The 16371-nt window shown below is 52.2% G+C and overlaps 4 protein-coding genes across 4 annotated transcripts; 2 read left to right on the top strand and 2 right to left on the bottom strand.

The window, feature by feature from the left end:
* Positions 1–146: 146 nt before the first annotated feature.
* On the bottom strand, positions 147–2659 carry CONPUDRAFT_110803 (Clavaminate synthase-like protein). Its single transcript, XM_007775198.1, has 11 exons — positions 2555–2659; positions 2347–2442; positions 2184–2277; positions 2029–2132; positions 1820–1981; positions 1694–1759; positions 1553–1636; positions 869–1493; positions 691–820; positions 572–641; positions 147–513 (listed from the first exon to the last, which is right to left on the bottom strand). The coding sequence occupies exons 1-8, from the start codon at positions 2616–2618 to the stop codon at positions 1159–1161; spliced, it is 1005 nt and encodes a 334-aa protein (XP_007773388.1). The 5' UTR covers positions 2619–2659; the 3' UTR covers positions 147–513; positions 572–641; positions 691–820; positions 869–1158.
* A 180-nt stretch (positions 2660–2839) lies between these two features.
* CONPUDRAFT_158148 (uncharacterized protein) lies at positions 2840–8483 on the top strand (the record flags this gene model as incomplete). The annotated part of the gene is made up of 9 exons (XM_007775197.1): positions 2840–3005; positions 3084–3275; positions 3324–5039; positions 5099–5517; positions 5568–6041; positions 6463–6943; positions 6994–7133; positions 7185–8073; positions 8128–8483. The coding sequence occupies 9 exons, from the start codon at positions 2840–2842 to the stop codon at positions 8481–8483; spliced, it is 4833 nt and encodes a 1610-aa protein (XP_007773387.1).
* Positions 8484–11660: 3177 nt separating this feature from the next.
* Positions 11661–13272, top strand: CONPUDRAFT_130486 (carbohydrate esterase family 4 protein; the record flags this gene model as incomplete). The annotated part of the gene is made up of 6 exons (XM_007775196.1): positions 11661–11862; positions 11915–12186; positions 12242–12579; positions 12635–12717; positions 12767–13010; positions 13061–13272. The coding sequence occupies 6 exons, from the start codon at positions 11661–11663 to the stop codon at positions 13194–13196; spliced, it is 1275 nt and encodes a 424-aa protein (XP_007773386.1). The 3' UTR covers positions 13197–13272.
* On the bottom strand, positions 13204–16230 carry CONPUDRAFT_168708 (STE STE20 YSK protein kinase). Its single transcript, XM_007775195.1, has 6 exons — positions 16174–16230; positions 15667–15871; positions 15003–15613; positions 14095–14949; positions 13906–14039; positions 13204–13856 (listed from the first exon to the last, which is right to left on the bottom strand). Exons 1-6 carry the CDS (start codon positions 16174–16176, stop codon positions 13565–13567), a joined length of 2100 nt encoding a protein of 699 aa, XP_007773385.1. The 5' UTR covers positions 16177–16230; the 3' UTR covers positions 13204–13564.
* Positions 16231–16371: the final 141 nt, after the last annotated feature.

The following is a 16371-nucleotide window of genomic DNA, read 5'->3' as shown; positions in this document are numbered from 1 at the left end:
CTGGTGTCTACTATACTCAGCCAGCAATCACAGTGCTGTTGAAACGTTGACACCCCACGGTTGTTTATATGGCTTGAGCTTTCCCTTGATGTTCAGTTCCGTCTTCTCCCATATCCAGGATGAGGGCGGCGGACGTCACTAGCTCGGGTAAGTCTTATTACAACTCAACGCTAATATGTTGTACACAACTTAGCGTCCACTTGATAGGATGGTAGAAAAAATACAGCTTAAAATACAACCTTGTAGTCTAGTTGCTGTACCTCTCGGCGACACTCCTCAAAGAGTTCTCGGTAATCATCATCTGTGGATTCTTTCGAGTCTGCGTCTTTGCGAGCTTTTCGCTTTTGGTCTGGACATATCATAACACAGCTGGTTGGGCGTTTCGTCGAGCTGGCTTGTCCTAGTTCCTCTTTTGAGGCCACGAATATGTAAGGTATTTGTGCTTCCTCCGACATCACGGGGAGATGGGATATTATGTCGATAGGGTTGATATCTGCCGCAAGGATTAACAGCCTAAGGGAATGTCAGGTCAAACAATGATTCGTCGACATCATACAAGAGACAGACTTACCCCTTTTCGCCTTTTCTTATGCCCTTCACTACTTCTTTCACTCCGCGTTTCACCTGTCTTGCTTTGGAACCTATTGCAGATGAATAAACAGAGCATGATTTGTGTGTAAATTTACGCACCCTTCTTGATCACTTTATGCAACTTCTTGGCGAGCTTCTTCTGAGCTAGCGGCTGAGCGATAGGCGAGAGGTCTGCGAGGGGTATGGCATCCTCTTTTTCCTTTTTCTCTTTCTTAGACTTTTTCGGTGACTACGGCACCTTAGTTATATGCAAACGAACAAGAGCTCAGCTGCGTACCTCTTCAGGATCCTCCATTTCGACATCATCTACCTGGTCAGCGACATCTTTCTTTTTCTTGTCCTTCTCTTTCTTTTCTGATTTGGCCATTGCAACTTGAACGTGAACGCGGATCGATTTGAAGAGGGGTTAAGTAAATGTAACACTTAAGGAATGCAGTGACTACATCAGAGCGAGATAACTGTGACGTGACATCGGTGACACTGGGATAACTAATAGTGACAGGCTGCTGGTGGTCACTGGCAGTTGTCTAGAATAGTGATGAAGTTCGCTGCATTGCAGAACTCCGACTACTCTGACTCTTCGCTGTGATCATTATTTTCCAAATTTCGAAGTAAGCTGAGACCGATCCAGTTCAGACCCTGTGTTTCCGCATCGTACCACCAGTTGAGAGCAATCGTGACATCACGAGCTTGCTTTACATGATGCCACCAGCCGACAGGCAGATACAAGGTCTCACCGGCGCGAACAGTGATGCGGATGGGATGGGTATTGGTGGGTGCCGCCCCTTCGATCTCGCTGTTGCTTATTGACGCCCATCGCACCTGTGGAGTGTCGAGAGAAGGAATAAGCTCTAAGTCCGCGGTAATCGACCTAACGTAGGTTGCGTGGCGGTATGATCGTTCTAGTTCATGAAATCGCTATCATAATGCTCAGTATTAATAGATGGATATTTGCACTAACCTAGCATCCAAACACTATCCGTTGGTGGAAAAATAGTGAAGTGTTTGGCCCCCCGCACAACGGTATAAATGTTTTCATATGGGTCTGCAAGAAGTTATACCACTTTTGCTGTAATAGTAAAAGCCAGGTAGCAAGGCTCACCGCAATGGACACTGGTCACGCTACGTCCATCCCCGATCCACAGATTGACAGCGTCAGGAGGTTTATCTTGCATGAGACAAACACTCAACCATGCATTACCGGCGACACTGTCTGACCTTTGCTCACCAAGCGCGTCACTGCACCAAGGTACCTCAGCCGGAACATCTGGGCGAAGCGTCTCAAATTCGCAGTCAGCCGATACGCCTCCCTCAAAGTAGGAGTTTGTGTAGAGGTTCCCGTTCTGTGATTGCAAGTAAAGCACCTCGTCTCGTCTCGACCCACTTGATCCTAATGCAATTGAGTGAGGACCAGGGTGATATAAGAAAGCCTTAAACCTTGCCCAATGCAGTCAAGCAGTTCCTCCATGGTCATTTGCTCGACTAATGGTTCTACAAAGTATTGCGAGCCATCAGGGCTTGTAGTAACTGCATCCGCTTGCCTTGATGGTAGGAATTGGACGTAATTCTATGATGGCAGACGGCCTACGTACCCGTTAGGCGTGATCGCTACGGATACGGGTCGTTTACCCATACGATCCACAAGATAATCATCAGTCCACCTGCTGAGCGCAGGCGGAATAAACCCTAGGTAGATGGACATCGATGCACGAAACATACAGTTTTGGATGTCTGACTGGATGAACTCAAACTCACCCTTAATTAATACCGGTCGTGATATGTGTACCAGTCTTGAGAATTCAAGTGGGCTTGGGGGATGATCCAAGGTCTCAAAGCGCGACCCATTAGCATCTGCAAGGGTGAAGTCAACGCATTGCGGGACGAGTGATAAGGGATGCCATTCTTGCGTGCAAAACCCAATCCGGCAGCCCAATGAGTATTGAGTGAAGGACTGAGTGCTTACCATGATATTCATTGGAGATCCAGGCGAGTAAGTTTGGATCCACTGGCGGTTGATTTGACGACATACATACAGCTCAGAGCTCCGTGTATGGTTCTGAAATGTTCGTGTTCATCAACGACGATTCGAGCCAAGTTTGTGCACCAGTGTCGTCACGCGTATCACACTGGGGGCAATTGCCCATGTTTTCGTAGAAAACATTCAAAATGTTTTGAAGGTCACCTTCCTAATTGGGCAGGTCACTTTCCATATTTGGCATTTTAGCAAAACATTTTAAATGTTTTTGACATGTTTCCCCTGGAAACATCGTCTAATGCCCCCAGTGTCACGCGGTTGGATCACGACGTACGTCACGCGTTCGTGACCGTCGCGTCGGGCGCGGAGTTAGGCCTTCACACCAACCATGCTGGAATCGGGGCGAAGAAAGCCGCCAGTGCGATCAAAGAAACAGAAAGTAAGTTTTTGCTACAATGAAGTACCTTTCAAAGCCTCTCACATGTGGTGCCTCAGGGAGGCCAGAAAACTATATTAGACCTTTTTGGCAAAAAGGCAGACCTAGCCCCTTCCGCCGCCCTAGCTTTGCCCCCTTCTGAAGAGCCCCAGACCGAACACAGCGACGACTCCTCAGCACCAGACTCTAAATTTGGGATCAGCAAAGTCGAGGGTAGCTCTCACTCGAGCATTATCAAGGACGGGTCGAATATACGGCGTACAACAGTGCCTGGTGCGTCATATACTTGATAGTATGACGCGGCTACCATAACAAATACAGCAAACTCTGACAAACCCCTGTATCCCATCTTCAGGACGGTGGCCAAGCCTCAGGTTCAGTTTGCTGCTGTGGAGTCTGCCGCTGAAGGATCTTCCTCAGCTATCCCTACGATTCTTAATCTTGCATCGCCGTCTACCCCCTCATCTTCACCTCCACTCTCGGTACCCGCTTCTGAGGCGGGCATTCCTTCCTCTCCAAGCACAGGTACTGCCTTCGAGGTGCTGACAATCATTAGCGACGACGAATTAGAAGTCCTTGAGCCAGATTCTGATGTCGTCATCGTGGATCCTCCCAGAACAATCAAGTTACAAACCAATACGAGAATCAATCTCGTACAGAAAAACCCTCAAGTAACACAACGGGGTGAAGAACTATTGTTCCCAAGTGCGGTATCACAACATGTCAAAGGTCCGCAGACCCCGTCCTCAGTTACTTCGGGTGCTCCTCCGCGCAAACCTCGTCGTCAACAGTCAATCGCGTCTCCGTCTGGTGCACGCCTATCTGCTCATCTGTTGCAACCTACTCGAGGAAGCAATGAGCTTCCGGAAGAAATCTTGCTGGTTTCCTCTCAGCATGTTGACGATGAACTTTTTGGAAATTTGGGTCGCCAACATGCAGAACAACACCCTGCCATCGCACGATTTTGGAGCGAAAGCAGTGCTAGTTTTCCTCAGCCATCGAACGCACAAGACTTGTGGACGTTACGATGGCGCCCTCGTTCTGCTCGCGAGGTCATTGGAAACGAGAAGAACGCTTTGTACCTTCGAAGCTGGCTGAAAGCTCTTGAACTCACGTTGGAACGTCCAGACTCCAAACCTGAGGAGGCAATCTCTCCTGATAGCCAGCAAAGAAAAAACAAGCGCTCTGCGGAAGTGACGGATGCAAAGGGCAGACATTTCAAGCGCCCACGAGTAACCCGCGCCGTAGCAAAGTCTCGAGGGAGATGGAGATTACGGGTAGATTCTGAAGATGAATCTGACGATTTCGTCGTAGACGATGACGATGATCGTAATCATAGTGACGGAGACAGCAATAACGACGACGACGACGAGGAGCAACCGGCTCTACCTAATACTGACACCTCCCAAGGGGCATTAGATTTCTCTCATCATCTAGCACGTTCTCAAATTCAACATCTAGATTCAAGTCCCATGAACGATACGGATGCCAAACCACGCAATGTCACGTCCTCACTAATCAACGACTCAGACATCCCTTCCTATTCTTTTGTTGACGGCCTGACCAACACCCTTCTAATAACTGGAGTGTCAGGTTGCGGCAAGACTGCTGCTGTGTACGCCTGTGCCGAAGAGCTGGGATGGGAGGTCTTTGAAGTTTATCCTGGCATAGGCAAGCGCAACGGCGCCAATCTTGAGCGACTTGTCGGAGATGTGGGCCGAAATCACACTATCGACAGAGGGCTCTTCCAGAAAGGAAAGCACGCGACAAGAACCTTGCTCTCAGCCCTTGCCCGAAAGGAGGGACCTATAGAGGATGAGTCTTCTGCATCTGAATCCTCTGGTGAAGGGGAAGCTATGGAATATGCCTCGAGAAAGGATCCGCAGGCCATCCCCGACGGACAGGACAGCAGCATCAGGCAATCACTGATTTTATTGGAGGAAGTGGACATCTTGTTCAAGGATGATGTAGGGTTCTGGCCTTCGTTAATCGACTTCATCAAGAACTGCAGACGGCCCGTGATTTTAACATGCAATGGTAGTTGTTCATTCGGTTTCCGGTTATTCTTTTCAAGCTCATGATTAAGCTAACTTCAGATGAACATCTGATCCCTGTCCTTGATCTACCCTTACAATCAACACTTTTCTTCAAACCAAGTCCTTTAGATGAAACGGTCACCTATCTTCAACATGTCTGTCGTGCTGAAGGGTATAACGTGTCTCGAGACTCACTGGCCACAGCTTACACATCCAAACATCTGTCTGATTTGATTGATGTCTCTGCTTTGTCCAATCTTGACCTGCGGAAGACACTTCTCAACCTACAGATGCAGTTGTCGGGCAAACCACCACCTACCCGCGCAGCGGATACAGCCGCAGTGCCACTAGTGATCCCGAGCTCAGCAGAGACTACGCTCCAGCAGGCTACAGAAGAATGGAGATGGCTATGCCAGCATAGTGACTGCATGTCGTTTGTGGATAGCTTTCTCAGACGGAGAACAACGGAGAGCCCAGAGGTGAGTGCGATGGGGTAAATGGGATACGCGGCCAGCTGACAAGTGCATAGGTACTCGCGTTTGAGGGGACTGAGACTTCCCCTGATGACGAACTAGGTTATTCCGTGCTTTATGGATCTACTAGCACGCGTGAAGCCCGTGACGGCATGGTATTTTACCGTGCCGACGAGAACATAGCAAGGGAAGCTATCCGAGCCTCACGTGGAACGCACGAGGAATGGGTGCCGATCAAGGGTGCTGACGGACAGGTCGTAGATCAGGAACTGTTCCGTGCTCGCGTGGAATACCAAAGAGAGTTAGCGGACGGACTGGCGGGGATAATGACTTCGTCTGGGCTGATGCCTCAGGAGTCGGCATTCCTGGATTACATACCCTGGGTACGAGAACTCGTTCGGATTGACGACATGCACGAACGAGAGGCGTGGGACGGGAGGGAGAGGGAGAGGAGTGGGCGGATGACGCGGAACAGTATGCGTGCAAAGCATGCGCGTACAATTGAACTAAACGAGGGATCGTATAGGAAGGTGATGGGAACGGGTCTTGACTGCATGGGAGAATGGTCGGGGGTCGGGAAAGAATTTATGTCAATTTCTAGTGAGCGGTAACTACTGAGTACCAAGTGTTTGCCATTAATGTGCGGATTGAAGAGCCGAAATGACATTATGATGTCTTCAAATACAAGAGGCAGTCATAAACAGTCATACAAGTGGCTGCACGTTGGCTATGCGATATGTGCAAGTACGGAAAGGGGCAGATGAACTTGGGAGGTTCCGCGGTCGTCAGAGTATGTCGAGGACGTGATTAGGAGATCAGGCGGGGGGCGTCAATATACCCATTCCGGGCGGAGGTGTGGCCACGTGTGTCTCTCGGCCACACGTTGAGTTGGACCATAAGCGGGAAGATGGTCGACCGCTACGAACCTTTCTCATCCCAACCGCCGACCAGAGTATTCGTCGTCTCCTCCTTCCCCTTCCAACCCTCACCTCATCGGGCGTGATGCCCGCCGCCACGACCTTTGACACGAACATGCACGACTCAAACATACCCAAACACACTTCCCAGTCTCCGTCTCCGCCCAAAGACGCTCCACATCAAAGGCACTCCCCCGCCATATCCCTCCCGCCCCTCGACTTCCTCAACGATCGCAGGCCCTCGCTCTCCGACACTATTCTCCGCAATTCCCCTCGCAGCTCGCCGTCCTCCCGTACCCTTGACGGTAGCTACCTTCCCGTTGTCTCCTCTCGCCTGCTTATTATCTCCACAGCGCCCCGTCCAGCAGCCAACTACGTCTTTGGTGACAGCACCGCTTCCACTGCCAATGGTGAAACTTCAGGCAGCCAGGTCCGTAGACTGCTCAGGTCACCTTCCCCCGAGCGCGAGAGAGGCCCTCTTCCTGCTATCAACTCTCCGATGATGCAAAGCTCCAGTGAGTACGCTTGCCAGTCACAGCTTGTCGCGACGCCAATGTCAGCACAGGGTCTCCTCACGACAACAAACATGAAAATCCTAACCTGTCGCGCTCTCCGCGCTACTCGCTGCCGATCGACCAAGGCAAACAATTGCACGGTCACCTTTCGGAGGAAACGGACTACGGGTCCAGGCGACAGTCCCTAGCTGTAAGTTTGTATTCAAATGCCACAAACTCCTTTCTTATTTCCATTTTATAGACATCTTCAGACTCGATTGTTCATGGGACCAAACGAAAAATGTCAATGGATCGGGACACTGAGGACACGGATTCTCAGCTGGTGGGTCCGGGCATGCCTAGTCCAATATATATGGACCCCGATGGGCGGGCGCAGAAACGAAGGGGGTCTGCTGTGGACACCAACCGAATATCACAGCTTAGTTTATATGATCGACGGAATTCCGTAGATTCACGGCTACTAGGCGGCCCAGCAGGCCACCACAATTCACCACTGTGGCTAAACGAAAGACGTAACTCCATGTCGTCCTTCACCAATGGTGGCGGTGGCTATTCTTCGGCATTCACCGGCACACATCCCAGAGCCCATGCACCCTCCACGCCTAGCAGCATGGCGACTTTCGCGTGGTCTGCAGCACAACAACCTGACAGCCAAGAGGAACCCCACTCCCATCGCCCCTTTGACTCTCAACCACCACATAGCATGTCTATGATGCCCCCATTGACCTTTCCGCCGGACAGAAGGATGTCTGTCCCAGAGAACAGTCTCTCTGGCCCTGGCCCAACACGAAATCTGCGTTCAAGATCACGCCCTCCATCGCGCCAGCTCCGCGAACCTATTCACCACCCAGGCAGCTCTACGCTGCCCGCAGCTACCGCAGAGGAACCTCCGTCGGAGCCCACATCCTCGACTACTCCCAACACCGCTTCAACATCTACCGCTTCCGCCTCAAAGTCTAACAAAGATTCAGGCACCACGCCTTACTCGCGGTCACCAGAGCTTCGTGTATCACACAAGCTTGCAGAAAGGAAGAGAAGAAAAGAGATGAAGGATCTCTTTGATGAGCTTCGGGATCAACTGCCTGCTGATCGAGGCATGAAAGCCAGTAAATGGGAAATATTAAGCAAAGGTATGTCATACATCATAAAAATACGAGTAGCCACTGACGCTAGCCTCCCTCTAGCCATTGACTTTGTTGTCAATCTCAAACAAAGCCACCAAGAGATGCTTCGGGAAATCGAAATGCTTCGACATGAACTTGAAGGTTTCAGGCAGGGCATACCTTCGTATGCCACAGGGGCTCCACCGCCATCGATGGTATACGCATCGGCGCCTGTCGTGCATAGCCATTATCCTCCACCCCCCACAGCCCAGCCACCACACCCCCATCAACCAACAATGCCTCCGCAATCTAACATGTCTCGGCCTCCGTCTTCTGATACTGGCTTCACGCCCGGTATCCCTTCAAGCGGCCCAGGCAATGGTGTGCCAAACGGCAAGAACTCAATGTCGGGGAGGTCAGAAGCCCCGCCGTCCTAGTTTCACTGATGCTGCCTTTCTTGTTTTGCGAGGATCTGTTCCAATTACCATGCTTAAGTTTGTTATACTACACGCCTGGGATAGCGTAGCCTTTCTGATGGGTTTGATACTTGTTCCACGGACCGATGCATGATCTCAATATGTATATAGTTTGCAAGCCTTGCAATGTTGCATCCATAGCTATCAACAGAGTTTACACCATTCCACATTTCTCACTGTCTGCAAACTTGCGAACGTCAACCTGGAAACATGCGAGTTGCAGCTGGTTACCACCAGGCGATTCCAGTGTAGGAGCGATTACGTCAGCGCACCTTTGTGTGTGGAACAATGCAGTCCGCCATCGGACACAAGCCTTGTTCTTGGACCATCGCCGTGGCTAGGGCTTCCTTCGGCGCACGGTCTTCCTCATCGCCCAATATCATATATCATCCCCACTCACTTCAACCTCATCATGCCCAAGCCCAACGAGTCCATCCTCTTCCACAAGAAGAAGCCTGTCAAGAAGCCCTCAGGTTCACTCCCAAACGGCACACCATCCAAACCCAGCCCTGCTGCACCGTCGTCTCCTCGCAAAGCTCCCCTCCCCCGCGCTCCGCCACCTCCAGACACCGATGATAGTGCAGCACTTCCCGACGGACCGTTCAAGGAATATAAACTCATGTCCTCTGCATCAAACGGCTGGAAATACGACGTCATGAAGTTTGATTCGCGGAAACCGGTGGATGTCTCGTCATGGCAGACACCCATAAAGCTGAACCGGAAAGAGCTCATTAAGGAAGAGGTGCCGGTGGCCCGCGTTGCTGTGGGCCAGATGCTGGGCACCGATGGCAGACCTGTAGTGGGCTCTGACGGCAACGTCGTGATGGTCGATGCTGAGGGCAAACCCATCACCAATACCGAGGAGAAGGACAGGAAGGGCAAGGGACCTGCGAACGGACGCAAGAAGTTCCAGAAGAAGACAAGACAGGTGTTCTTGGTTCCCGAGGAGACGAGGCAGCTGCGCAAGGAGGAGCGGTATCCGTGGGTAATGGAGGATGCCACTCAGAAGGAGCTCTGGGTTGGCAAGCTGGAGGATGTCTCCAAGGCTGATACCCATGCCTTCTTCATGCCACTCAATACGGAGATCTTCAAGTTCGTCCCGGCTCACAGGTGGTATAAATTTCAGAAGAAGCCCAACTACCATGTGCCCAACCTTAAGGAGGCCGAAGAACTGGTGAGCCTCTCTTGTGGTTTCCCTTCGGCCCATTCTGTTAACGAGCTTGTGCATGAATTGCAGATGTCAAAGATCCAAAAGCATAAAGATCCCCAGACTTGGCTATTCCGCAACCGGGCGGGACAAAAGGCATCGGATTCTACATTAGAAATGTTCGGTCAGAAGATAAAGAAGGATCCTGACGAGGATACGCGGAGCGCTGCACTCGGAGGCCGGAAATTGCGGACAACGGACCGTGGTCCTTCTGACCTGTTTGGAGACGACGAGGAAGCTGGAGGAAACCAGAACAAATCTAGGCAGAAGGACGACCATGATGGTGACCTGGATGAGATGGAGTTTGAGGAAGAGTTTGCAGATGATGAAGACATGAACGCTGCGGACAATGACGATGAGGAAGCAAAGGAGCTAGAGGTAAGCAAGGGAAAGGTCATCGGGTCTCTGAGAATAATCCGGGCCAGGAACGTCTTAAACGCGAGTACAAGAACGCGAACAAACAACGCGAAGGCTATGTAGACGAATCAGAGGAGGAGGAGGAGGATCCGTCGAAACGGAAGGGAGTCAAGGCGATGAAGAAACTTATTCGCAATCTAGAGAAGAACAACGTGTACGAGAGTGATGAGGAAGGGAACCCGTATGCGAGCTCTGTAAGTCCGTATGTACGCTCCTTTATTTCAGGAAGTTCACACTATATTCAGGAAGAGGAGGAGGAGGAGGAGATGGCTCCGGTCACGAATGAGCCAGCTATTCAGCCTCAGCAAGCGGAGTCTCGGGCAGGATCTCAGACGCCGTCTTCAAAGCCAGGTTCTAGTCGTCCGGCCAATGCGCCAGGCTCGGGGTCGCGAGCCAACTCACCCACACCTGCACCAAGTATGGGAGGCCACTCGCTCATGGCTAAACGAGCGACGAGCCCGAAGGCTCCGAAAGCCAAGCCGACTAATGCCAGTCGGGGCAACAGCCCTTTGAGCGGACAGTCTCCTGCGAGCCGCGCCACGAGTCCTGTGGCAGGAAGCCGGGCAACGAGTCCAGTTGCAAATGTAGGTAGCCCCGGGTCGGATGGTGCATCGCCATCGATGAAGCGCAAAGCGACCGATGACTCGTCACATAACACTGCGAACGGCGCCACCAACGGAGCTCAAGGGACACCCAAGTTAAAGAAACGAAAGGCTGTTCCTGTAGGAGGTACAGGAGGCGAGCTAGGCGAGAAGATGGTGGTCGACTGGCTCAAGAACACGCCTAACGCGTCGACGCGTGACTGCATTCAACACTTCACGCCATACCTTACGGACGAAACAAAGAAGGCGAAGTTCACCGCGCTGGTGAAGGAGGTCGCTCAGCTCAAAGGAGGAGTGCTTGTCCTCCGGAACGCGTACCGAGGCGGCTCAGCGGCTGCTTCGCCGGCGCCAACTTGACATCCAAGGCTGGCTTTGTAAACTGACCGAGATCATCGTGACGGCCGAATTCTCTGATGAGGGTCCTTCTTTCTATCCCATGATATTCCTTGTCTGTACGCTGAGGCTGATAGAGCGGCAATGGCATTCCATTTGGAGGTGCTCTTCCTTTTTACGATTAAGGGGTACTCAACCCATAAGCTTCGAACATCGGTGATTGGTTTGGCATCCTTGACCATTTCAGATAATGGGGAATCTACAGATCAACACCGAAGAGCAAGAATAAGAATGATCGTTACGATTGGACGAAGAAGACACGGTAAGGCATGTCACTTTATCGCCCAACTTCCCGACCTGCAATAGGAATGCGCATCGTCGATCCCGTACGACCCGGATATGGAAGGTGCTGTAGAACGATTGGATGGTTGGCGAGCTGAGGATTGGTATGTGCATTCCTTTCCTCTAGAATAGAATATAAGGCCTCGTCTTGCACGATGTTGCTTTTTCTATCCCTCAACCACAGCCTATCCCTTCTCGCCCTTCCTCGGCCCTCCTGCGCCCCCCGCTCCCGAAGTTATGCCTAGCCGACTCGCATCCTCCGTCCTACTGGCGGTCGTCACCCTCGCCACCGCCTCTCACTCGGCCAAGATCGCGAACGACTACGACCAACCGTCCTCTGCCTGGTATCAGCCTGATGACCACCCCGTTCATGCCCTCTTCAAGCGTGGCCACGTCGCGGTAGACGCCACCATGTCTTATCCTGAGGTAGGATCAGCGCGTATGTCTTCATATTATCCCCTTTCGTATGAGAATTCTAACATTCTTTTCAGAGTGGCGTGCTGGGTACCCTGCAGCGGAGGCCCCCACCGAGACCTTACCCAAGGCCTGGGTCGACCGTCTCAATGCTGCCGTGACTGCGGGCAAAATTCCAAACATCCCCCAGAGTATCCTCACCCAGGGCGTTGCACCCACATATCCCGAGGGCTATGACCCAAACAACTCGACTGTGTGCTCCTCGACGTACAAGTGTATCACACCCGGCGATATCTGGGATGCCCCCACGGGCAAGCTTGCTCTCAGCTTCGACGACGGTCCTCTTCCGGTACCTTCGGCTAAAGTTGTACCAAAGCTTTGCTCCTGACGTTGCTGCACTTTAGGCATCCACCGCTCTCCTCCAGTTCCTGGCCAAGAACAAGCAGAAAGCTACCCACTTCTTCATCGGCACGAACATCCTCAACAACCCTCAGGTCTTCAAGACGGCTTTCAACGACAACAAGGACGACATCGCTGTCCATACGTGGACTCATCCTTACATGACCTCTAAATCAAATGAACAGGTCCTTGGCGAGCTTGGTTGGACCATGGAGATCATCCACAACTCGACGGGTGGTCGTATTCCCAAGTACTGGCGCCCTCCTTACGGTGACTCTGACATGCGAGTGAGAGCCATCGCTAAGGAGGTTTTCGGATTGACCACTGTGATCTGGAACCAAGAGTGCGCGCTGTGCTAACTTGTTATCTTTGGGTTTGCTCACACTATGGATTCCCAGCACGAATGACTGGAGTCTGTCTGAGCCAGTGCCTCTGACGACTTCTACGGAAATTCATGCCAACATGACGCAATGGTTGACAGGTGGGAAGTGTTCTCTCTTCCTCTTCCGGCTTGACCGACTCTGTTCCAGGGCCCAAGACACCTGGTTTGGTGATCTTGGAACATGAACTCTCGAACGCGTCTGTTCAGAGCTTCATCGATGCGTACCCCATGATGACCAGCAACAAGTGGAACGTTGTCTCCCTTGCCGCACTTGATGGAGGCGCTAGTTACCAGAATGCGTATGATTCGTCAGCTCCAGTGGCCGCAGCCAACGTGGGAGACCTCAATGTTAAAGCTCCTGCGGCTCCTGCTTCAAGTTCGACTACCCAGGCGTACGTTGTATTCGCTTTGATCAGTGACCGAGCTTTAATCACAATCACAGGAGCAAACCATCGGGAACGACGGCCGGTAAGCCCAAGGCTGCTCAGAGGAATGGAGGCTCCTACAACGAGCCCGTCACTTTTGTGTCAGTTGGCGTCACTCTATTCTCCGTTTTGCTCGGCATCTACTCTCTTTAATATGGGTCGGGGGTTCATGATATATACGATACACATACCACATACTATAATCCCTAGCATATATGCTATACATTCTTTTTCAGGTCTTTGTTTCAGCGTGTTCAACAAGGCAACATGGCACTTCAATAACCTCTTGAATCGTCATGAAATCGTAAGTGGGTACATAAATTATCGTGACCATGATATACCAGAAAGATTAACGTGCCCGAATGCAACCAAGTAGTATCAACAACACAGCGTCATCAGTGGTATCGCAGATAAAGTCTGGTAGCGTGGGTAAGGAATGTAATGTGTAACAGTATATACACCTAAGTGGGGGAATAAAGGGCATGCCTATGACATGTGGAGACAAAAGTGTTCCTCTGCAATCAGGCTGACGACAAGATACTGGGCCATTTGATTTTGAGACCCTCCAGCCACCGCATGTAAAGTAGCTCAGCTATAGGAGACTTGCGCGACGGAGAGCTGGTAGAACTGCTCTCATCTGATTTCATTGAAGGGGGATAGGGAGACGGCGAAGATGACTCTGGAAGTCCCGATATTTCTTCCTGTTCCTCGGTGACAATCAGGCCCTTTGTCGTCATTTCACTTCTACGAACAACACGCTTGTGTGGGAACAGACCGCGGGAAGTGTGGATGTGGCGGCGAACCGACTGGTTGCTGTGGCAAGGTTAGCACGGAAATGCAAGTATGGAGACTTCAAACATACTCATTAATGCCTGATAGTATATCAAGGATGATGTTATAACTAAGTGCGGGGTTGGTGTCCCGCAGGTCGGCGAAGCCTCTGGCGAGCATACTAAGGGATTCAATTTCTCGTGCGTCCATATCGTCACTAATGGCCTATGAAACCCGTTAAAGGCAAGGCATTAGACATGGCATAAAGCAGGACGCTCACATTCTGTAGAACGGGGATGACAACGTCATCCACCAATGCCTTGCCACCCTGTTCCTTCTCGCTGATCCTCCGTTTAGCCGATCCTTTCGAGGGCGTTGGCGATGTAGGTGACGATGCCCCCTCTTCCCGCGTTCGTTGATTCCCTACATACTCGGCAGAGAGCCGCAAAGAGCCGGCGGTATCAACCTTCTTTACGGGCCGAATGGTATCTACGCCGGTGCCGAGATCGGCCTCTCTCATGATCGTGCCGGCGCCTCGGATGTTGCTCCGCGCGGCGTACGACGAGCGCCGGGTCGAGCGCAGAGATCCGCTGTTGGTTGACCGGCCGTCCATCGGCGAGTCGTCCTCGTCCAGCACGGGCGTCTCCGTGGACGGGTCGTTCGCTTCCGCGGCCATGAGCGCGTGCACGTCCACCTCCTCTGGGGAGCCCTTGATGATGACCGTCGAATGCGCAGCCTGAGGGTTCATGCCTATCCCGTTTGGATGGCCGAGCGGATCGCTGCCCTTGACAGCACCTCCGGTGTCGACCGATTCGTCCTCGTCCTCGTAAATGTCGTCCATTTCCTCGATGTAGTCCTCGTAGTCCCCCTCCGGCAGCAAGTCCCGGGCGGCACTGCGGAACGTTCCCATGGCCGATGTCGACTTGATAGTATCAAAGTTCCAGTCACTCCTGATGGTACCGTTGTTCTCCCAATGCATGCTATTCCTGGCTGTCGCCTGATAAGGCTGTTGAGCGCCCTTGTGAGGCTGGCGGGCGCGATGGTCTTGATATCGCTCGATGAGTTCAGTGAGATAAGACGTCTTCTTGGCTCCCCTAATAAATCGATGAGCAAGGAGCTCCTTAGTACTTGGTCGCTGAGAGACGTCATAGGTTATGTGCCAGTGTAGGAGCTTAATGAACGACGTACTGCATGCGGATCTTTCGTCAGACATTGAGTGACAAAGTCTTTGAAGTTGGGGGAGAAAGCGCCGTCTAGCACTGGTGGCTTCGCCTTGGGTATCAAGAAAAGAACGCGCATGGGGTGATATTCCGCCAGAGGTGGCTCGCCTTTGGCCAATTCGATGGCGGTTATGCCCAAACTCCATACATCTGCCTTGGCGTCGTAGCCCGCCTGCCGAATTACCTCTGGCGCCATCCAGAAGGGAGTGCCGACGAACGTATGTCGGAGAGTGCTGGTCAGCTGGGCGGCGACACCAAAGTCGGCTAGCTTGACTTTGCCGCTGGCGGACAGGAGGACATTAGCAGCTTTGATGTCGCGATGGATGGTGCCTTCGGAGTGGAGGTAGTCAAGGCCGAGCAATAGCTCCCGACATATGACTGCGATATGGGCCTCCGAAAAGGTGCCTGCCTTGAGAAGATCAAGACATGAGCCTCCCGCCAGGTACTCCATGACGATCCAGAGTTTGTATGCGACGACGAACGATCCATAATAACGTGTAACATATTCCGAGTCGCACTGGGCAAGACTCGCGATCTCTTGTTGTATCTCTGAAATGTCGTCATCCGAATCCTCGAGGTCTGTGGAACGGTGAGCTGGGGTGTTGAACGAAAGAAGAGGGTACGACACAGACCGATCTGTTTGATGGCGACGATCTGCTTTGTCTCGTTGTGCATCGCCTTGTAGACGACGCCAAAGCTACCGGTGCCGAGTTTCTCGAGGAGGGTGTACTGACTGGCCGGGTTGTTGCTCGGTATTGGATAAGGCTCGCGGAGACGTGGGCCCTTGTCGGAGGAGGAGCGACGGGGCGGGGAGGCCGGGGTCGGGGAGCGGGGGGACTGTGCATAGGGATCGTCAGCGTTGCTGGACTTGCGGAGGCGGCTGGGAGACATGGTGGACCGGAGAGATGGCAGAAAGCCAGTCAGAGAGTCAAAGAACTCATGGAGTGCGGAGAGTGCTGTGTGACCTCAGCCAGCTGCCCAACATGGCACTATGACCACACGTGTTGTCCCAGAAAAGCGACAGTGATGTGCGCCAAAAGTGCCACCATCTTCTTTCGTGTTCACATACACATGACAGCCCGCACCAGTGAAACAGCCAAATGATAGCGAGAATGCATTCGGACCTAACTAGGGCTCACCATTTCAGCCTCGACGCCTGTGTCCCAGATCTATGTCTCTCGTGGTTTCAAGTACTGGCAAATTAAACCGCGGTGTTGTGGGTGTGATGGTGCGCAACCGAGCGAGAATGCGAGCAGATGCGAATAAGAGAAACGGTTACGGGGTCGCAGAGGAACGGACCGGTGATGGGCTGGGATAGTTGGGACGGGGCGCAAGGA

Source organism: Coniophora puteana, assembly GCF_000271625.1.
Source record: "Coniophora puteana RWD-64-598 SS2 unplaced genomic scaffold CONPUscaffold_14, whole genome shotgun sequence".
In the NCBI taxonomy this organism is placed as follows: Eukaryota; Fungi; Basidiomycota; class Agaricomycetes; order Boletales; family Coniophoraceae; genus Coniophora; species Coniophora puteana.
The sequence above is the reverse complement of the archived record's forward strand: the minus strand, read 5'-3'. Positions and strand labels throughout refer to the sequence as shown.

Coding starts and splice junctions, on each gene's coding strand:
- CONPUDRAFT_110803 (XM_007775198.1), bottom strand. CDS start 2,618: ATGTCGTCAAATCAACCGCCAGTGGATCCAAACTTACTCGCCTGGATC. Junction 1,982..2,028: donor GCTTGACTGCATTGGGCAAG/GTTTAAGGCTTT, acceptor CAATTGCATTAG/GATCAAGTGGGTCGAGACGA. Junction 1,760..1,819: donor TTGGTGCAGTGACGCGCTTG/GTGAGCAAAGGT, acceptor GTCTCATGCAAG/ATAAACCTCCTGACGCTGTC.
- CONPUDRAFT_168708 (XM_007775195.1), bottom strand. Junction 15,614..15,666: donor CGTCGCCATCAAACAGATCG/GTCTGTGTCGTA, acceptor ACCGTTCCACAG/ACCTCGAGGATTCGGATGAC. Junction 14,950..15,002: donor TGACGAAAGATCCGCATGCA/GTACGTCGTTCA, acceptor GACGTCTCTCAG/CGACCAAGTACTAAGGAGCT.